Source organism: Mesoplodon densirostris, chromosome 4 (genome assembly GCF_025265405.1).
Source record: "Mesoplodon densirostris isolate mMesDen1 chromosome 4, mMesDen1 primary haplotype, whole genome shotgun sequence".
Lineage (NCBI taxonomy): Eukaryota > Metazoa > Chordata > Mammalia > Artiodactyla > Ziphiidae > Mesoplodon > Mesoplodon densirostris.
The window spans coordinates 94,080,049-94,103,379 of record NC_082664.1 but is presented as its reverse complement, the minus strand read 5'-3'; the positions used below and the strand labels follow the sequence as shown (position 1 = coordinate 94,103,379).

At 37.0% G+C, this 23,331-nt stretch overlaps 1 protein-coding gene across 4 annotated transcripts in view; it reads right to left on the bottom strand.

Moving 5' to 3' along the window:
- GALK2 (galactokinase 2) overlaps window positions 1-23,331 on the bottom strand; it is a 142,911-nt gene that overhangs the window by 80,033 nt on the left and 39,547 nt on the right. For 3 of the 4 annotated variants that reach the window (XM_060096803.1, XM_060096805.1, XM_060096804.1), the window contains one exon: window positions 22,724-22,870. The exons of the other annotated variant lie outside the window; for it this stretch is intronic. In XM_060096803.1, coding sequence (XP_059952786.1) covers window positions 22,724-22,870 — 147 coding nt within the window. The remainder of the gene's footprint in view (window positions 1-22,723; window positions 22,871-23,331) is intronic. 4 annotated transcript variants of the gene reach the window in all.

Sequence of the window (23,331 nt, the reverse complement as noted above, 5' to 3'; positions counted from 1 at the left end):
TTACAGAGTAGAATTCTTTACAGCACGTAGAATTTTAAATATTTTTAATTTTAGATTTTACTGATTGAATTTTTTGCATGTATTTTACAAAGCAATAACACAATTTTATAAGAAGAAACATTAATCAGATATTCTCTGGATGTCCTTGTAACCACAGGAGTCATGACCAGTTTTACCTTCCCTGTAACTCACTTAAATTATAGGAGATTATGGGCTTTGATGACCACACATAAAGTTCCACGGGGCCCTGCTCCTACTTGATTTAAATAAACACAGTCAAAATGAACAACTGGTTAATAGCCCAGAATGTCTTCTTACGTGGGATGTTACCCAAGATCTTTGAAACAATTATATTTTATTTGCATGCTTAAAATAATTAAATCAACATATTGGTCAAAGAGTAACCTGGGTGGCAGTCCTTAAAATGTATCATTTGAAAGTGATACCCAAAAAAGCCAAACTCCTCTTATGTTGTCCTTAGTAAGACCATGCTGGTGCTGATACAGAGCAGGGCACCCGAGTATTAACAGCACAACCTGGGTCTCTAGAAGATGAATTTAAAGAACTTTCCCTGTTTGTAATAAGAAATGAAATGAAATGGGATTCCCCACTCCTGCTCCCACTATTGCTCCAAAGAAGTTATGATATTCCATGAGAAATAATTTAATTACAGGGTAAATTACTTTGACATGTCAAATTGCCAAACTGGCAGTTGAATAGTCTACATGTGTGAAATGAAACTTTAGCAAATGTCAACTTTGCCATTCAGACACCCAAAAAAACAAATCCACCTCCTTCTCTGAAAAATTTAACTCTTTGAAAGATTTATTTTTGAAGATATTTAAAAAGAAAAACAATAGGAACTCCAGCTTTTACATTACTCATTTTAGTCACTTATTGTGGGATCCCTTATCATATAGCAGTGAAATAATAACCAGAGAAATATGATGAAGTTGTAATATAAGGGTAAAAAGCATAAAGTATACCACACTGGACAACAGAATAGGACTGATAATAAAAATTAAGTAACAAGGCAACCAGCAGTATTTACAACATCTCATTCTAACCAGTGTCAAAGGTCTGGGACTTTCTTAGGCCAGCTTCAGAAGAATAGCTTCACAGTCCAGTGTTTTATATTTTATAGCAAGGCAAGATGTTTGAAATACTAAGCAATAATTTGATTAGAAATTCTATAGGTACAGTTTTACCTCTTTAATTTTGTTTTCTCCCTGAATGTTAAGGCTATAATCTAATAATGACCATCTATGATTCCCTAGACAGAGTGAGGTGAATGGTACTCCTGTCCCCTGTGTTCACCTCCAACTGGAACTCCCACAAAAAAATGGGAAAGGAGATTCATCAAAGCAAAGTTTGGAAATCCACTAGAACATCCCAATTCAGAAACATACAAGGCTGCCCTTGAGGGACACCTACTGACTCTACTTTCACCTAACCTTAGACATCCCACGGAAGTGGGAGAGAAGCCTACCTGCCAGGGCCCTGAAGTACCTTACTCTACCATGGCTCCCACTCTACCATGGCTCTCTGCACCTACAGATGGCTCCTTATTGGCAGAATCAGCAAGACTGCAACCAAAGAGTACTACCAATTTCCTCAAGAAGAAAGTTTTGCAAACCAACAGGGTAGACTTTATCCAGAGAAGAAAGGTTCAAAATAGCTAATAATTAAAATAATAAATAAAATGTTTAATAATATGTTTCAGCTTAAATGTCACTCCCTACATCATGAAGTCATTGCTACCCACAATAAAACTCAGTTTTACTGACAACTGGTAATTGTTTTAATTGGTAATTTTTTCTCTTCCTCACTTCTCTTACTTTAATTCTTTGTACTAATCACATAACCAAAAGTAGCCTTTCTCCAAGTCATTCTCCATCATTGCTAAATTTCATTCTCCTTATAGAAATTAATGCCATATGAAAGTATCTTGGCTATTTATTTCTTTCTTATATCTGTCTCTCCCTTCTAGAATATTAACTCCTTGCCTACCTTATTGCTCTGGCCCCAATTCTAGTAAGTGATTGGTTTAATAAACATTGTTGAATAAAGAAATGAAAAGTAATGTTCTTTTTACTATCCTAATCTATTTGGGGTTCATGGTACCCTGCATCTTAGAGTCAGAAGGCTTCCAGTAAAACTAGTCCTAATCATTTTCTAGTGACCCAGAGTGCCTCACCTGCAGAGAAAATACACCTTTTGTTAATTGGAATGAGAATTATAAGTTATTATTACATGATTATCATCATTTTTATAATGTGGTGATGATAACAGTAGTGATCGTTACCACTTATGAGTTAGGCTCTGTATTTATATACATTAATCTTCGCAACAACTTTACTGGGTAAATATTACTACTCCAATTTTACATACAAATAAACAGTTTCAGAGGTTAAGTAATGTGCCAAGGTCACACAGCTCTTGAGGGTATAAGCTAGGAACCCAAGGTCTGGTTGACTCCATAGGCCATGCTGTGAGATGCTGAGCTGAAATCTTCTTTTAATTCCACCCTTAGTTTTCATGATCAGGCCAAGTTACTTTCCTGTCTTCTGGTCCCTTACCAATCCTGCTACTATTAAAATTAAGAAATTATATCCATTCATCCAAATTCTAAATAATCTCCAATAGTACTTCTAAAGCATCTGGTACACTCAGTAACCAAGGAAAATGTAATTTGTAAAATATTTTTTCCTTGGTTATTTATTTGGGGGATACCTGGATAAAATACTATTAAATTATTTTTATATACCTGCATTATTCACTGCCTACTGGCTTCGGTAAAATTTTCCATAAATATACTATTTTTCTAGTCTTACTCCTAGCATTTTCATCTAGGTTTTAACCCCAACCTCTAGCTTTTATAATCATCAAAGGACTTCGAATAATTAAGTTGCAAAAAAGTCACAATAGTCTTGCTAAAATGCATCCCAACTCTGAAACAGTAAAACTTATAAATTGCTCAATGTGTTTTTAAGAGAGTGAACTACTAAAAATTTAATAGGGAAAAAATACTGAAAAAAGAAAATAAAAATTATGTCTATAAAAACTCTAAAAATCAAATTTGAGAAATAGGAAAACTTGATAAATGAAACTTTCTTATGAGTTTTCATTAAATTTTTCAAAGATACAAAATTAAACACAATCACTTCAAGGGGTGTGGGTATTTGCAAATTAGGTCAATGCACTTAGTTTTAATGGCAGGAAGTACACAGTGCAACTTTGAAATGCTTCACAATGATTTATGGTGTATCTGAATCTTTCCTCAGAGCCATGGGAAGCTGGATTTCACTCTCAGCTCTCACCCTCACTTTTTTGTTGTTCCTTTCTTTTTATTTTCCTTTTTCACGTATTCATTTATTTTAATTAAAACTAAGAGCATCTACCCAGAGGTAAAAATGTGTGTGGTCAATCAGGAGCTTGGTTACCCCAGTATCTCCATCTAGTGGGCACTGAAATTATAAAGTTTATTTTATCCAACAAATTCCCAATTGGCAAGTTTATTAAGCAAAGTAATTGTGAGAAAGAGAAAATGGAAATGCAGCAGGTATTTTCATGGGGATAGAAACATCAATCAGCAATACCAGGAGTGTCATGTTACATCATTACACTATAACAAGTACCTTAACCCACAGTGTTCCAATATTGCTAGGATTTGAATAGAGCTTTCCAGTGGTTTTTTTTCCAATAATGATTTGTTACTAAACTCTAGAATCTTAAAAAATCCACTAGAAGATTTGGATCATACAAGCATGAGTTTAATTATTATTAGGCAACTCTTCAAAAAATCATAGTCTTAAGAATTGATTTACCTCTTAGATCACAGAACCTTAGTGCTAAAGGGTCCTCAAGGATTTAGGGGTCTAAATTCACTTATTTTGCCAGTGAGGAAACTGAGACCCAGAGACAGAGACTTTTAGTTATAAAACTGGAGAGTAGCAGCAGCGAGAATCAGACCCAGGTCTGTTTTTTAGTCCCATACTCTCAGAGTAAAAATAAATGCATTCTCCTAGGAGAAGATACTGCTTTCTTTGGAACAAAGTATTCATGTTATGTTTTTCTTTAACTCATTCAAATATAATACTAATAAAAGGGGAAAATGGCTATTTAACGGATGATGGTAGTGATAATAATTCACGAATTTAATCCAATCCAATTAATTACCTTCTTTATGCCACAACTTCAGGGAGAAAATTTTTTAAGGTTTACTTTTTGCCAGACTTGGGTACACTTCTTTTATTCTTAACAGATTTATATGTCCTTCAATACTAAAAAGGCATCTCCATTTGTCAATTACCAGTGCCTCACCCAAGCCCTAGAAGGGCTGAATGAACCTGGGTTCATCCACCCAGTGACTATGCCCTCCAAACAATATTGTTGTATTGTTGCTGCTGTTGTTGTTGTTTGGTGTTTTTAGACTTTACAGGGAAGTAAAGGCAACATTAACATGTTATAAAAGTAAAATCTGCCATATCTTTTTGATATACCATAAAGTGTCAAGTATATAATCCTGTAGCTAGGCTCCAAGAAGTCTCTGAGACAGAAGTAGGACTATGGTCTAAGAGGCTGGCAGTCAGACCTTATTTTATAGAGTTAAGTGGCCTGGCATATGGATCATTGTAAAGTTCTTTGAATTTCTCCAAGTGCTAAAGAGATGCTAAGTTGCATTATTCATGATTCAAAAGTACATATCTTACTATTAGGAAAATATTCCTACTTACAATACAAATCAGTAACAATTTTAGTTCCCTTGAGTAAGCTTCTAAAGATACAAGGTCGGGCCTCCCTGGTGGCGCAAGTGGTTGAGAGTCCGCCTGCCGATGCAGGGGATACGGGTTCGTGCCCCGGTCTGGGAGGATCCCATATGCCGCGGAGCGGCTGGGCCCGTGAGCCATGGCCGCTGAGCCTGTGCGTCCGGAGCCTGCGCGTCCGGAGCCTGTGCTCCGCAACGGGGGAGGCCACAACAGTGAGAGGCCCGCATGCCGCAGAAAAAAAAAAAAAAAAAAAAAAAAAAAAAAAAAAAAAGATACAAGGTCAAACATGTGATAGACCAGAGCCCTGGGGCTCATTTAATGAAGCACGTGGCTTATTCCTGAGAAAATGTAAAAAAATCCTTGAGTCTGTCAGGCTATTTTGTGTCCAAGTGCTTTATTTTAAAATGAAATTAAAGGGTGTAGAGTATTTTCAACTCAAGGAAGATAAAATTGAATGTACATACAATGATCTCATCCTATGTATCTGTTTAAATATGACTACAGTGATTTTTGCCCCAGAATTATTAGTTTAAAAGAAGTCAAACAGAAAACTAGTTTGAAAAGGGATGGATATGTACAACATATAATATATTAATGCTTAATATATATAGAGAGAGTTCTTATGGAATAATAAGATGATGATTAATGAATACTCCAGGAGAAAATGAGCTGAGTAGACACACAACAGAGTCAAAAAAAATGCAAGTGACCAATAAAAGACATGGAACTGTTATTTAATCCATCTAAAAATCAAAGATATACCCATGACAGCATTTATCAGACTGGGAAAAAAAATTAAAAGATTGATAGAGTGTTAGTAAGGCTGTGGGGAAATGGACTCTCATGCAATGTTGCTGCATATTACAATTGGCCCTTGAACAACATGGATTTGAACTGCATGGGTCTTATACATGGATATTTTTCAATAGTAAATACTACAGTACTACACAGTCTGTCCATAGTTGGTTGAATCCATGGATGTGAAGGAAATGGGGATAGAGAGTGTCAATTATAAGTTATATGCAGATTAACCACTGTATCGTTCAAGGGTCACCTATAGTTGGTAAAATCTTTCTAGAAGACAATTTGACAATGAATTTCAAAAGTTAAAGTGATCAGGAACAAGGCAAGGATGTCCCCTCTCACCACTGCTTTTCAACATCCTACTGAAGTCCTAGTGAATGCAATAAGACAAGAAAAGGAAATGAAAGCTATACAGATTAGGAAGGAAGAAATAAAACTGTCTTAGTTCACAGATGACATGATTATCTAGGTAGAAAAAAAAAAATCAACCCCAAAATTCCTGGAACTAACAAGCAATTACAACAAGGCTGTAGGATACAAGATTAATATACAAAAGTCAATCACTTTCCTATATATCAGCAATGAACAACTAGAATTTGAAATTTAAAACACAATACCATTTACATTAGCACACCAAAAAAATGAAATACTTAACCACAAATTGAATAAAATATGTACAAGATCAATACAAGGAAAACTAAAAAACTCTGAAGAACAAAATAAAAGAACTAAATAACTGGAGAGATAGTCCATGTTCATGGATAGGAAGACTCAACATTGCCAAGACATTAGTTCTTCCCAATTTGATCTACAGATTCAATGCAATCACAGTCAAAATCCCAGCAAGTTAGTTTGTGGTTATTAACAGATTCTAAAGTTTATATGGAGAGGCAAGAGACCCAGAATAGCCAACACAATATTGTAGGAGAGGAATAAAATTGGAGGCCTGACACTATCCAACTTCAAGGCTTACTATAAATCTACAGTAATTAAGACAATGTGGTACTGGCAAAAGAACAGTCAATTCAATCAGTGGAACAGCCTAGAGAGCCCAGAAATAGACTCACATAAATATAGTCAAGTGATCTTTTGATAAAGGAGCAAAGCAATATAATGGAGCAAAGACAGTCTTTTCAACGAATGATGCTGGAACAACTGGACATCCATATGCAAAAAAAAAAAATGTATCTAAACACACACCTTATACCTTTACAAAAACTAACTCAAAATGGATCACAGACCTAAATGTACAGCATAAAACTCCTAGAAGTTAACATAGGAGAAAACCTAGATGACTTAGGATCTGGCAATGACTTTTTAGATACAACACTAAAAGCACAATCCATGAAAGAAAGAATTAATTACCTGGAGTTTATTAAAATTAAATGTTTCTGCTCCACAAAACACAATGTCAAGAGAATAAAAAGAGAAGCCACATATTGGGAGAAAATATTTGCAAAAGAAATATCTGATAAAGGACTATTATCCAAAATATATAACAAACTCTTAAAACTCAACAATATGAAACAAATAGTCTGATTAAAAAATAGTCCTTACAGGGCTTCCATGGTGGCGCAGTGGTTGAGAGTCCGCCTGCCGATGCAGGGGACACGGGTTCGTGCCCCGATCCCGGAAGATCCCACATGCCGCGGAGCGGCTGGGCCCGCGAGCCATGGCCGCGGAGCCTGTGTGTCCGGAGCCTGTGCTCCGCAACGGGAGAGGCCGCAGCAGTGAGAGGCCCGCGTACAGCAAAAAAAAAAAAAAAAAAAAAAAAAAAAAAAATAGTCCTTACAGACTCCTCATCAAAGAAGATATACAGATGACAAATAAGCATATGAAAAGATGCTCCACATCACATATCATTGGGGAAGTGCAAATTAAAACAGCAATGAAATACCTATATACAGCTATTAAAAAGGCCAAAATCCAGAATTCCAAATGTTGGCAAGGTTGTGAAGCAACAGGAACACTCATTCATTGATGGTGAAAATGCAAAGTGGTACAGCTACTTTGGAAGACAGTTTGGCCGTTTCTTTCAAAATTAAACATACTCTTAACATACATTCCAGCAATTGCACTCTTTGGAATTTACCCAAAGGACTTAAAAACTTATGTCTACACAAAAATTGGCACATGGATTTTATAGGAGCTTTATTCATAACTGACAAAACTTGGAAGCAACCATGATGTCCTTCAGTAGGTAAAGGGATAAACTGTGTCTATCTACTAACAGACAATGGACTATTACTCAGCACTAAAAAGAAATGAGTTATCAGATATGAAAAGACATGGAGGAAACTTAAATGCATATCACTAAACGAAAGAAGCCAATCAAAAAAGGTTACATACTGTATAATTGTAACTGTATGACATTCTGGAAAGGACAAAACTATGGAGACAGTAAAAAAGATCAGTTGTCACCAGGAATTAGGGAGGAGAGAGGGAGGGATAGGCAGAACATAGAGGATTTTTAGGGCTATGAAACTACTCTGTATGATGGTAGATACATGTCATTATATAAATTTGTCCAAACGCATAGACTGTACAACATCAAGAGTGAACCATAATATAAAAGGGGATTATAATGTGTCACTGTAGGTTCATCAGTTGTAACTAATGTACCTCTCGTGGAGGATGTTGATAATGAGAGAGGCTATGCCTGTGTGGAGGCAAGGGGTATATGGAAAATCTCTGTACCTTCTAGTCAATTTTGCTGTGAAGCCAAAACTGCTCTAAAAAATAAAGTTTATTTATTATTAAAATGAGAATGTCTTTAACCCAATAATTCTATGTCCTGGGATTTATGCTAACGAAAGAACTGATCAAGTGTGAAAAAAAATTGTGTGCATGAATATGCATCAGAGCTTTTTTATAATAGTGAAAAATTGGAAACAATCTAAATTTCCATCATAGAAGTCTAGTTAAATAAATTATAGTATATCCTTGTAAAGAAATATTATTAAGTATTAAAATGTGTCCAATTATAAGGCCAAATGAATTATGGTATAACCATATAATATTAAACAAGAAAGCCATTAAAAAGAATCTACATTAAAAAGATTATGTACGTGCACTGATATGGAATAATTCTCAATTTATATTTTTAAGTAAAAGCAAATATATATATTTTTTCCCTGTATTTACACATATAAAATGTTCTTATGTATATCACCAAAAGGGAAAACATATGTATAGATTACAGTGGATAGAATATTTCTGGAGGATTCATAAAAAAAATCTTTAACAGTGGTTGGTTCTGAGATTGAAGGAAATCATACTTTTTTTTTTAAAGTATATAAGACACAGAGAAAAGTACATAAAGCATAAAATAAAGCTCAATAATCTGTCACAAAGAGAATGCCCATATAACAACCATCAAGGTCAAGAAAGAAGTATTGCCAGCACTCTAAAGAGTCCCTTCATGTCCCCACCTAATCATTTCTCTTCCCTAATTCCCAAAGGTAGCCACCATACTGAATTCTATTTCTAATTTGCTGAAGGTATTTTGTAATCATGAACAAATGTTAAATTTTATCAAATGCTTTTTTTTTTTTTTTTTTAAAGAAGATGTTGGGGGTAGGAGTTTATTAATTTATTTATTTTTGCTGTGTTGGGTCTTCGTTTCTGTGCGAGGGCTTTCTCTAGCTGTGGCAAGCGGGGGCCACTCTTCATCGCAGTGTGTGGGCCTCTCACTATCACGGCCTCTCGTTGCGGAGCACAGGCTCCAGACGCGCAGGCTCAGTAGTTGTGGTTCACGGGCCTAGTTACTCCGCGGCATGTGGGATCCTCCAAGCCCAGGGCTCGAACCCGTGTCCCCTGCATTAGCAGGCAGATTCTCAACCACTGCGCCACCAGGGAAGCCCCTCAAATGCTTTTCTTTATCAAGATTACCACATTTTATTCTGTCACATGGTAAATTACATCAATTTCAGTTAATACATCAAATTTGAAATTCTTGGAATAAACTCAACTTGGCCATGATATATTATCCTATTATATTACTGGATTACATTTGCTAATAATATTGTTTAGAATTGTTTGCATCTAAGTTCATGGGAAAGATTGACCTGTACTTTACTTTTCTTGTAATGTCCTTGTCAGATTTGGTATCAAGGTAGCACATTTGCTTTGATCTCAAGGTTATATTGGCCTTATAAATGAAGTTGGGAAATGTTCTCTCTTTTCATATTCTTTGGAAGAATTTGTATATGCTACTTTTGTGTGATGTTCCTATTTTTATGTTAATCCAATATCCCCAACTAAATTGTAAATGAATTAAATCTAAGGACTATACCTAGGGTTTTCTGTATCCTAAGCATCCAACCCTTCACTTTGGATATAGCAGGATTTGAGAAAATAATCATTATCTTGCCAAAGAGTATAAAATTTGTCAACCTATAGAAAAACATTCAATTCACACTATTAGGCATAAACATGAAAAATTATAATTCACTTCCATCTATTTTAGGACACCAGAAAGATCATAGAATGTTAGGGCTGGACCTGTCTCCAGTGTGCTCCCTATGTCTGCAATACTGATTACATTACACCATAGGTAACAGCATGGCTGAGTGGAAAATGCATCTACTTTGAATCAAATCCACCTGAGCTGGAATCCAGATAACTCCATTCACAAGCAATTTGTCTTCGGTCACATTATATAAATTCTCTGAGGGGCTTCCCTGGTGGCGCAGTGGTTGAGAGTCCACCTGCCGATGCAGGGGACGCAGGTTCGTGCCCCGGTCTGGGAAGATCCCACATGCCGTGGAGTGTCTGGGCCCGTGAGCCATGGCCACTGAGCCTGTGCGTCCGGAGCCTGTGCTCCGCAACGGGAGAGGCCGCAGCAGTGAGAGGCCCACGTACCGCAAAAAAAAAAAAATTCTCTGAGCCTCTATATTTTCCTCTGCAAAACTAAAATAATAAAACTTGCTTTACAAAGCAAGGTTAGAGATGATGTATATAAGACATCTAGGTACTTAATGAAAGGGGGGGGCATTACTCTCACACAAATTCTAGCACAACTTTAAGTCCATATTTTTCTGTAGCAACCTCCAAATCTTTGTGTCTCCAGAACATGTCTTAAATAGTCTTCATTAGTTAACCTTTTCCCTTGAGTTACTTTGCGTTTGTCTATAATAGATACAGTTTGTATCTACAGAGACAGCTTGTCTCCTTACTGTTCCCATGACCACCAATACACTTAAAAAAAACTCCATGCAGTTACAAACTCTTCCCTGACTACTAATTTATTTTCCTACCTTACCTGTTTTCTTGCTAAGCTCTTCCCCTAAACTTTTCCAAAATATCCTATCAGGAAGGTCAGAGGACTGGAAGTATTCGGCAAATGTAACTGATTCACCCCTGTGAATTTAAAGAAACAGCTGCTCTTACTCTCATTTGAGAAACAGAAATTGAGGCATGGGGGTGTTCATCCAAGTTACAGAGCAAATTGGTCACAAAGGGGGACAAGGTCTAGAGAGCTTTTCATTGTCCTGCTTACTCTATCAAATATTAGTCTGGGGGTCAGCATAGGGTTAAATGTTGATCAATTGGCTACTATCATCTATATGAAACATAAATGCATGGAAATAGATGACAAACCCCTCTGAATTGGGGGGATTATTTACCCTTGTATTTTTATTGTTTACCTTTTAACTGCATATAATAAAGGTAGAAGGTAAGGGCTGTGCACATATGTGGTGTATTAATACACCTGCATTGGTCCAGTTAATTCTTAAAATACTGAATAATGTTTAACTCACTGCTGTGAGTGCAGTGTGCAAGTCAAAGTTTGGAGGCATCAGAACATGGTGACCTAATAATGATAAGAATCTAAGAATCACAACAAAATTTCATAACACAACCAGGCATGCATATGAATTTTCAGCAATAATGGTTTCATTTGAAACCACTCGGAAACAGTGACCCATATTCCTCCAAACTGCTTCTCCCTAATTAGTCTTGTTTGCCTTCGTTTATGCTAAAGGTAAACATGCATTTAGCCTAAGAAAGGAAATGGAAGAAAAACAGAGGTGACCTAAACAACCTCTGTGAAGCAAGCCTTCTAATCTGCAATCAAATAGCTTAGTCACATCATCCAAGTGAAGCCAAATCACTCAAAATCATTAAATAAAAGATTCCATTTCCAATCCTACTCCTAAAAAAGAATATAACCAGAGATACAAACACCATCCCACATAACTGAAAGAAACTTGGTTCTTTTTTATTGATAATACCATGTGAATGGTTTTATATTTACTAATTAACAATAGTAACTTAAAATTTCAAACATTTTTAAACACAGGCCACCCAGTACTCACTCTAAGCCCTCCTGGTTTTTGTACCAGTGAGGACATGGCTTCAGTCCATGTTCAACACTTAATTAAGAGATTCTTTTCGAAGACTGTACTCTGGATTTACCATCTTCTCAGAGGCCAGGCTGCTGCAGTTCATTAGCAGTCAACATCTGGCTGGAATGTTTTAAACTACTATTTTTCTTAACCATTATATGGATGAGGTTTTTGTTATTCTAAGCAAACTGAAACAATGTCTTTGTATGGACTTCTAAACATAATAATTAGTGACAGTGCAAATTGTTTTCTGATTTTTCTTATACTGTGTAGCAAAGTGCCATTAAAATCTTTAAATCGTAGTTTAAACCTTTGTATAATTGTGAGAGTCTTTTCATTTTGTAATGTAGACCATGCCTTTACTTTTTAAGCACAAGGTCTCTTTCTGAAGGCCAAGAAACATTTAACTGAAATGTAGCTATATGCAAAGAAAAATTATCTTTAAACTTTCTCAAGGAAACAGGCCTTATAAAATAAAAACTTGGACATATTTGGCACAGAACTTTGGACATTCCAGTTACTCTGCTTCTGAACCTCAACGGTCCCTTGCACAGTATGGATTTCAAACTTCAAAAACCCTCCTCTGAAAATAGTATCAACCCATGTCTACACAATTAATTTGCCCCTGAAATTAAGTTAACTGAATCTGTTCAGGGACTTAAGCAACTAGAAACATCCCTGTAGTCAAATAACTTTTTAAAAGGAACTTCATGAAGCTGCATAAGAATTTCTAGGCCTCAGCTGACACATATTTATAAGTCTGGCTCAGAGAACTGTTATAATGCACTTATGGGTTCACTCTGCCTGAAATGCCCTTGGGCCCCTCCCAGTACTTTGTGTCAAGACACAGCCTTCCTTTCCTTTAAAATTTTTTTAGAACTCACCACTTACCTAAAATCTTCCCCGTTTAACTTTACCAAGGAGCCACTCTTACAACCCTATTTCCCATTTACGTATAAAATATTTCACACCTTGGATGAGATAGATACTTAGTTATTAAGTCTTCCGTTAGTATTCCACTATGTGTATTTATGTTCCATAATGGCATTGACCATTCCTTTTCTTTTCTTTTTCTTTTTCAAAAACTTGTTTCCTCCCTTGCCAGGATAACGTAGTGTGGCAGTCCCAGCTGAAAGAACTGAAATCAATGTAAATCCTATCTTGCTATCCTCAGCTCAGACCCCTCCAAAGGCTTTGTTAGGCTTGGAATGAAATCCAAAGAAGACTCTGCACAATGTGGCCTCTAACCACCACTCTCAGCTCACCTTCCACCACTCTGCCCTCTCCCCACCTCACCACATCCCTTCCTCACAGGCCTCTGCTATTCCTGGAACGTGACAAGCAGCCTTTCACCTTAGGTCTCTGGCATTTACTGTTCCTTCTGCCTCCCTTCTCTGCTCACTCCCTCAGGTCTCTCTTCAAATGTCTCCTCCTTAGAGAGGACTTCTCCTACCTCCCTATCTAAAATAGCAGTTTCCCCTTTCCACAGCCTGCTTTTCTTCCTAGCTCTAGCAGATATCATCTTATATATTTAGGTGTATAGCTGTTGATTATCTCCCACCATCACCACAACCACCAGCAGGTAAGTTCCATGAAAGCAGGGGCTTCACAGATTTTATTCACAGTTGGTGCCTAGAACAATACCTGGCATGTGGTAGGTGTTCAGTAAATGTCACTGAATGGCTGCTTCCAAGATCCCAGCAGAGGGAAGAATTTGTGGGTAGAAGCCAACCAAACACACTTTCCTATCCAAGGCTAGCCTTAGAATTGCAACCTGTTTCCCAAGCCAGCCAGCTGTCTCTAAGATCTGTAAGAGGAATTTGGTCCTTTCTTCTTGGCCTCCAAGGACAACTCCAAGAACACAGAGAAACAAGACATAAGTCTACAGCAACCTGAATCCTGAACTAGTGAAGTAGGGACATACCTTACAGAATGCCTCCCCAACTAACATTTTGCTGATGGAACATCTCTTGGGTTTTGATACTCAGATTGCATAGACTTTATATATCTCTCAGTACAATACTTTTTTTTTTTTTTTTTTTTTTTTTGCGGTACGCGGGCCTCTCACTGTCGTGGCCTCTCCCGTTGCGGAGCACAGGCTCCGGACGCGCAGCCTCAGTGGCCATGGCTCACGGGCCCAGCCGCTCCGCGGCATGTGGGATCTGCCCGGACCGGGGCACGAACCTGCGTCCCCTGCATCGGCAGGCAGACTCTGAACCACTGCGCCACCAGGGAAGCCCAGTACAATACTTTTTGAAAGGTGTTTATTTAAGAAAAAATATATACTTATATCCCCAAACCTAAATACAACTGTTGGGCTGCACCCCACAGGCCTACAAGGCCTGTGCTTGCCCAGATTCAAGACTGAAGAAAGAGTCCAGAGTCAGCAACAGAGACCTCAATGGTTTAATGAATGGGGGAGCTTACAAGTCTGAAGCAGGGTCCTGGAGCAACACCCTACTGTGTGCAGGGGATGGTGGCAGCAGTCTTCGCTCCGGGGGCGGGGCGGGGGGGAGGGGAGAATAAAAGTTATAGGGAAATTGATGTCAGGTGGGCTCATTAGTCACCAGGGAAACCAGTAGAAGGGCAAGCCCCTCACCACTCCTTTGATAACAAACAATCATCAGCTGGGGCGTGGGGCATGTATGTAGGAAGGTCAGTCATGTGCAGGAAGGTCAGTCATGTGGGTTTAGGTGAAGCAGGGACTGGTCGGGCAGGGGACGTACAGAGAACAAGAGAACAGCCATCTTGAGTGGCCTGACCATACAACATTGGTAATAAAATAGTGTGTGCAATACTGGGATACCAGGTGTCCACAGAGAAGACACAGTGCACTACTAGGCAAACTTGTTAACAACCATATTAATTGTTTGATGTTCAAGAAAACTGTTTTAAGTATTTTTCATTGTATTTCTAAGTTACTCATTTAGTGGAATTTTTTCCTGGTTTTTGTAAGACTGTAGGACATTAGAGGTTTTGGGTTGAAGAGCAATGCATTATAATTTTTACTATTTAAAATAATAAGAAATAGGCCTCCACTTACTGATTTTGTGCAGAACATCTAATTTTTGGAATGGATTCCTGCCGTTAAGTGAAAGATGCCTGTATTTTCTTGGATTCTTAGATTCACCCAAAACCCATCAACAAGCCTCTCCCCAGGCCTTTCTGATTTGGTCAAAGTCCAGCAGCTCATCTGTTCTCAATCTCTAACTTTGACTCATTGAATCTCTTCTCATGTCTTCATCTTCCAGTTCCCCCAAAGGCAGTCATTCGGGTCATCCACTGCCCCTCGTACCTTTCATTTCATTCACCCCTTCTCTCTATCCTTTTCTTAATATTTACCAAAAGAATATATGCATATAATCTAAAAGATCAAAGGAGCTAAAAGGCTGACATCAACAAAAGCAATCCCTAGCTCTCACCCTCATCCCCAATGTAGTGTGCCAAGAGTCAAACACTTTCAACTAGCTCTTGCTTTAAATTACCAAATAATCTGAGTAAAATACTATCTCCTAGGTATTCCATGCTAAATTTCACCTACTGCCTTCTTATTATGGTAAATGAGAATTTTAACTGTCTTACACTCACCTTTCACCCAACCTTTCTCCACAAATTTATGCTGAAAAAGTTTGGTTAAATCCACATTCAACACATTCAAACATGTCAGATTTATCAATTCTTTATTTTCCTGATAAGATTTATCAATTCCATTTTTTCCTCCCTCTTCAGGTTCTAATCTGCACAGAGTATTTTCTAAGCTTCTGGGTGTCATGGATGTTATGTTGCAATTTCTCATCACCAGTGTTCTATAAATACCCAACTGCTCTCTGCTGTATTAGATTTCCCATCTTCAAGTTCCCATGTCATCTTCTTTCTTGGTTTACTCCCTAGTTTTGGTGGATTACATGCTGTAGACTTTTAGATTTTGCATGTTTGAGATTATTTTATTCTATCCTTAAACTTGATCAATTCATTTATTCTAAGCTAAAATTCATTCATATTTTGAAGACATTACTTTGTTGCCTTCTATCTTCCAAAGCTATTTTTAATAAAGTAATTTTCATTCCTGTTCCTTTGATTGTGATCTCTCCCTTCTTTTCTCATGCTCTCTCAATCAGCTTTTAGTGTTTTCTACTAATATTCAACTTTCAAAATTCCCAGATGATATACTTTGGGTTGTTTTTTTTCTTTTTTTAAATTAAATTTTTTTGATTTTAAAATTTTTTTCCTTTTTTTAAATTAAAAAAAAATTTTTAACTGAGGTATAATTTGGTTTTTTTTAATTATTATGCTGAATACCCAATGAGCACCTTTCAAACTGAGAATACATGTTTTCATTTTGGCAAAATGTTATTCTAAAAATAATTTTCTGGGAATTCCCTGGCAGTCCAGTAGTTAGGACTTGGCGCTTTCACTGCCATGGTCTCGGTTCAATCCCTGGTCAGGGAACTAAGATCCCACAAGCCGAGGCAAAAATAATAATAATATTATTATTATTATTATATAATTAATATAATAATAATGTTATTATTATTCTTATTCTAATGACTGTTTACTCTGTTTCTCCTTGTATTTCTGGAATTTATCTATAAGTTTTCCTACCTTTCTCTCTCTTACTGTCCATCTCTTTTTTTCCTACTTTATCAGAGTTCTTCCTATCTTTTTACTGAACTTTTTATTTAAGCTATCATATTTTTAATATCCAAAAGTTCTTTCTTATTGTTTGTTCTTTTTTTAAAGCAACATTCTTTTGCAACATTTCCTTTTATCTCTCTGAGGACACCATGACTTCTTTGAAGGATTTTTCTGCTCTCAGCATTGTCTGTTTCCTCTGAGTTCCTTTTTTCTTTGTTTACTTCATGTTGGAGGCTTTCTTCCAAAGTCCGACTATCTTTTGATGCCCTATCATCTTAGAGAGTGAGTCACTAAAAACCTGATTAAAAGCTTTGTAAATGGGCTTCTGATATGGTCATAGGGTAGCTGGAGAATTTTTGTGGAAGGGGGTCACCAAACATCGGTATCTATAGGTCTTTTCTCTAGGATGGTTCAATTTCCTCTGGGAAGGATCTTCCAATATTCCTGGTGGGGTGTGCAGTGGTGAGGCTGACAGTATGCTAGAGCTGACCAGAGGAAGGGAGTTGCACTGTTCAGATGCAGAATGCCCTTTAATCCCCCAGTTTTCAATTCTATTCTGGTCCTGCCTTTCTCAGTGCTCAGTGTCCCCAAGTCCAGATAATCTTTGTTTCTCCAGAGACTCCTGCAAAGATGGGGGAAAAGGTCTCCTTATTTAGCCTCAGAGTGGACTCTGAGGGTCTAACTGCTCCTCATAAAGACTTTCAAATAAATTCCCATCCCCCATGTCACCCTGCTTCCTATGATACCCAGTGCCTCTAATTCCTAAGCTTTTCCAGAGAGCTGTGAGTCAGCTTGCTTTCCATCTGCACCTCCCTCCACAGGCACTTGGCTCTGATCTTTCTACTGTGCGAAGTCATGCACCATCCTTCCACCCACTTTCCATCTTTGTATCGTGTGGTTTAGGGCTATTTATGTCTCCTTGATTTATCAAAGATGGAGCTTCTTTTCTTGTTTTCCTTATTGTTTGGGGATGATTTTTTGAGAAAAGAACAATGAATGAGAGGTAAAGAAAGAGTAGATATGTCTTTATTCTGTCATTTTGAAACCAGAAGTCTCTAGCTTTTCTATTTCATAGGTCTTTTATCACATCATACTCTTCTGTCATCTACATTTTGATTCATAATTTGTCTTCCAGACTTTCTGGGTAACTAGCCATCTTATTTTACTGGTTTCAGACATGCAACATTTAGTTTATTAGTAAATTAACAAGATCCACATCTATTTGTCATACCCCATTTGCAGTAATTGTTGTCTGCAATTGAATCGGGTACTGAATTTACATATAATTGGGAGGGGATTATTTATCATTTGGAAGGGCATTAGTTACCAATGTCTCGCAAGACATTTTCTTATCAGATAGGCGGGCTATTCTCTGCTTGCCTTCCTATCCCTCCATTCTCATACTTCTCTGTACCCCAGGAGACTGACTTCTGTGAACTACTCCCCTAGCCCATCCCCATTCACTGCCATTCCCATCCATCTCACTCTCCCTACCTCGATGCATTTCTGGCAACATTACTCTATAGCCGCAGCTCCTGAAGTATAATGGCTTCTGGCTTAGAAAGAGAACTCTTCCTAGTTGGTTCTCTTGATCCTGGCCACACCTCTGTAAATAGTCTATTAAACTCCTTTCAGTTATACCCTGTGTGCCATTTGTTTCCTATGGAGACACTGACTGATATTGTACATCAGCAAAAAAAAAAAAAAGATTTTGAACTAGCTCATCTCTAAATTCCCTTGAGTTCTATGATTTTTATGAGTCAAGTATACAGTTGGCACTTAACTAAAGACTTTGGACAAATTAGGGGCTTCCTTTCAGTCAAGATTCCATCTTACTACAGCAAAGAAACTCTCCAAACAATTATGCTCAGCCCCTAGAAAATATAAGAATTGTCAGTACAACTTAGACTAGCATGGAAAACTAGGATATACATATTGTTCCCTTTAGGCAATGGAGTCAGATAGTTCCGGTAAAGTACATTTGTTTTTGTTTTTGTTTTTTTAATTTCTAAAAAATTGAGGTATAATTGGCATATATTATATTAGTTTTAGGTGTATGACATAATGATTCAATATTTGTATATATTATGAAATGAAATCACCATAAGTTTGGTTAATATCCATCACCATACATGGTTATACAATTTTTTTTTCTTGTGATGAGAACTTCTAAGTTTTAATCTCTTAGAAACTTTCAAATATGCAATATAGTACTATTAACTATAGTCACCATGCTATACATTACATCCTTATAACTTATTTATTTCATAACTGGAAGTTTGTACCTTTTGACTCCCTTCACCCATTTTGCCCACCCCTCACCCCACACCTCTGGCAAGCACTAATCTGTCCTCTGTATCTATGAGCTTGGTTTATTTGTTTTTATTTAGATACCACATAAAAGTGAAATCATACAGTATTTGTCTTTCTCTGTCTGGCTTATTTCACTTAGCATAATGCCCTCAAGGCCCATCCATGTTGTCACAAATGGCAAGATTTCATTCTTTTTATGGCTAAATAATATTCCATTGTATATATATACACCACATCATCTTTATCCATTCATCCATCAATGCTCATAGGCCATTTCCCTATCTTGGTTGTTGTAAAAAAGGTTGCAGTGTACATGGAGATGCATATATCTTTTTGAGTCAGTGTTTCTGTTTTCTTCAAATAAATACAATACCCAGAACTGGAATTGCTGGACCATATGACAGTTCTATTTTTAATTTTTTTGAGGAACTTCCATACTGTTTTCACAGTGGCTGTATACAAATTTACATACCCACCAACAGTGTGTAAGGGTTCCCTTTTCTCCACATCCTCACCAACACATTATTTCTTGTCCTTTTTATCATAGCCATTCTAACAGATATGAGGTGCTACTGCATTGTGGTTTTGATTTGCATTTCCCTGATGATTAGTGAGGCTGAGTATCTTTTCATGTGCCTTTTGGTCATCTGTATGTCTTCTTGGGGAAACTATCTATTCAGATCCTCTGCCCATTTATTAATTGGATTATTTGGGGGGTTTTGCTATTGAGTTGTATGTGTTCTTTATATATTTTGGATATTGACCCCTCATCAGATATATTATTTACAAATATTTTCTCCATTCAGTAGCTTGCCTCTCCATTTTGTTGATGGTTTCCTTTGCTGTGCAGAAGCTTTTAAGTTTGATGTCACTCGATTTGTTTTTTGTTTGTTTGTTTTTGTTTTGTCTTATTTGCTTTTGTTGCCTTTGCTTTTGGTGTCAAATCCAAAAAAATCATCACCAAGACCAATGTCAAGGAGATTACCACCTACATTTTCTTCTGGTTATGGTTTCAGGTCTTACATTCACCTCTTTAATGCATTTTGAGTTAATTTTTGTGTATGGTATAGGATTAATTTTTGTGTATGGTATAGGACAGTGGTCCAGTTTTGTTCTTCTGCATGTGACATCCAGTTTTTCCAACACCATTTACTGAAGAGACTGTCCTTTACCCATTATGTATTCTTGGCTCCTCTGTTGTAAATTAATTGACTGTATATGCATGGGTTTATTTCTGGGCTCTCTATTCTGTTCCATTGATCTATGTGTCTATTTTTATATCCAATACATTTGCTATTTTTGACTTTGAACCACAGAGACAGCCAGAATTAATTCCAAAGGTTTGTTTCTTTTTCTTTATCTTTTCTTCTTTTCCCTTAGATATTCTACCATCAGAAAGCCAGAAAAATGCAAAAAATAAGTCTCACCAATCCTCCTTTTAAAAAGAAATGAATTCCTTGACCTCAGCCCCTCCCACAAACACCAGATTATCTCTTTTTCCAGGCGTATCTAGACTTTTTGTATCCACTGAAATTTTCTACTTTCTCACCTCTCATAAACCCTTCAATCCATTCCTATTTTAAACTGCTCTTGCCAAAGTTTTCTTCAACTTCTTTGATGCTGAAATCAATGGATATTTCTTATCCTCATCTTACTTAACCTCTCAGCAGCATTCGACACCACTGCTACTCCTTTCATGAAATATTCTTTTGTCTTTGCTGTTGCCCATCCTTTCTAGTTTTCCTCCTATCTGATTACTCCTCAGTCTCTTCAGGTAGACATCTCTTCCTCTGTCCATCCCTCAGATGTTCATGCTTGTGGAACTTGTCTTATTCTTCCTTATCTTTGTGGCTACATTCTTCCACTGGATGTTCTCCTCCACTCCTATGGCTTCAAAAATCAATTATATACTAATGACTCTCAAATGGACCATCTCAAGTCCAAATATTACTCCTGGCTTTCAGAGATATTGTTTGTAACTAAATAGTATAACTCCATCAGTATGCTCACAAATTCCTCATACTCAACATTTTGCCTTCCCCTCAAACCTATTTTTTCATCTATATTCCTTATCCCAGTGAATCACACCAAGCCAGAGACCTGGGTATAATCCTTGACTCTTTGCTGTCCCACATCCAATCAACAATCGAGTCCTATTGATTCTGTCTGAGATGTACCTTAAATCTATCATCTAATTCTCTCCCCATTATCACTGCCACTTCCCTAGAAGTGGTATCTCTCTACTGCTAATACAGTTACCCTCAAATCTAAATTTTATAATAGAGCCAGGGTGGTCTTTTTAAAATATAGATATGATTGTGTTATCCTCTTCCTGAAAGCTACAATGGTATTACAAACTGCTATCCAGATAAAGCCCAAATTCCTCAACACTGGTTTACAAGGCCCAGCATCTGGTCTCCTACCCTGTCATTCAAATTTAGCTTCAGCTAAATTAAGCCTCTTATATTTCCTCCAACAAGCCATGATCACTCTTACTCTAGATATTTTCACATGATATTTCCTCCACCTGAAACATGCCTATCCAATGTTATCAGTGTTATCATGCTATCAATATTTCTTGACTAACATCTATTAATCCCTGTCTCAGCTTAGATGTCCTATGTTCTCTAAATGTGAATTAGATCTGCTCCCATAGCACATGACATCCACTTATCACACTCTCTTACAGTTGCCTATTGACTTGTCTCTATTCACCTCTTTAGATCATAAGTACTATGAGGGTTAAAACTATACCTATTATATCACCAATGCCTTGAACATTAGCTGGCACAAAGTAGTCACTAGATAAGTAATGGCTGAATGATGAACAAATGAATAAACAAATAAACCATCAGATTAAACACAGTGCCAGTGGAAGCAGATTTTACATAAGGACTTATTTTCCCTTACTTTCTCTCCTCTCAAAAAACAAATAACAACAAATAAGGTACCCTACCTCCAAATGAGCCATTGCTTACAAAGGACTAATTCTGGTATAGTTACACATGACAGCTAAAGAGAATTCTATCTGAGCCTTTGCTTTCTCCTTCATTTTTCTCTTTTCTCTTACATACAAATTTTCAAAGTGAAAGTTTAAGCAGTCTGAAGACTAAAGCATGTGGCTGACTTTCTCTTGATCTGCCTGATGCCCAATCTATATTCCTAAACCATCTGTAAACTTGGTAGTGTATGTACATGAGATAAAAAAGAACCTATGATAATATTTTATTTGAACCAGAACTCCAAAACATTAATTAAAGCTGAGCACACCTGCTCTGAACTGCAAAGTCAGAGATTTATGTGAACTTGTAAAGTTGAGGCTTTCTGACCTATTGTAGGATTTCTGTCTTCTTTAAATAAGTATTTCCTCTTTGCAATGCAACATTTTTTTAAAAAGTTTGTTTCAGTGACTAAGCTGCTGGCATAAACAGATATGCTGTTCAGTTCCTTTATTTCCTGGTCTTTACCCTTTTTACCCACTGCTTGTCAAGTATTTACCTGAAGGTTCTGGGTGAAAATAAGTAGGCCCAATTATGAAGCCTAGAATTTCTTTCTCTAAAGCTAATTTTTTAATGAGGTGATCTAAAAAGATAACCATGCATTCAATCTCCCTAGTTAATCTAAGAGCATTTTGATACAGCTCTTCACATATTTGCTTACTCTTTGGAAGGTATCAACTACCTTGTGGTTTATCACAAGCAGAACTTAAGTTACAATGTATGCCCATGTGTGCAGTCCTTTCAGGTAAGACAAAGTTTTTCAATTAAAGAAAGGTGTTCTAATTTTGAGATTTGGATGCTAATACTTTAGAAAGAAAGGGTTCTGTCAGGCTAACTCATTCAAATTGGTTACCTTGGATAGGTTCATGCCCAGCACTGTGAGTGTCACCAAGCCAGCGCAACAGACCAAAGCACTGGAGCTGGAGAGGCCAGAACTCGGTGGGATGTTTCCATCTACCAAGCAATTCATTCCAGTCAAGTCACTAAGACCAAAGTGTTCCTAAGAATAGAAGGAAAAATAGCACTAGTAGCTTTGGTTGGATTCAAGGAGTAGCAGAAAGTTCTTTCATTCCTCAGAGAGCAAAAGTCTATCAATGGACTTATTATGCTACTTATAGAAACAACTTGTGCAATTCAATCAAGCTGAGTCCATACATGACATTTTATTTAATGGCTCTTGGCCACAAGGCACTATAATCTGAAGATTAATTTTTACTTTGTTGAACAAAAAGCTACTGATCCATTTCCTAAAATTGCTTTGAATGATCTTTTTCATGAATATTAATTGATTTGAACAAATATGGAAAAATATTAAACAATTATAATTCAAGTAGCAAGACAAGAAATACACAATTATTAGTGAGGCAGGTTAAATCTCTGTGTAGCACATCCCAACACTCTGTCATTGTAAAAGTCTAACACTAAGCCGTGGTTTGTTTCTATGGAGTATTTTATGGAATA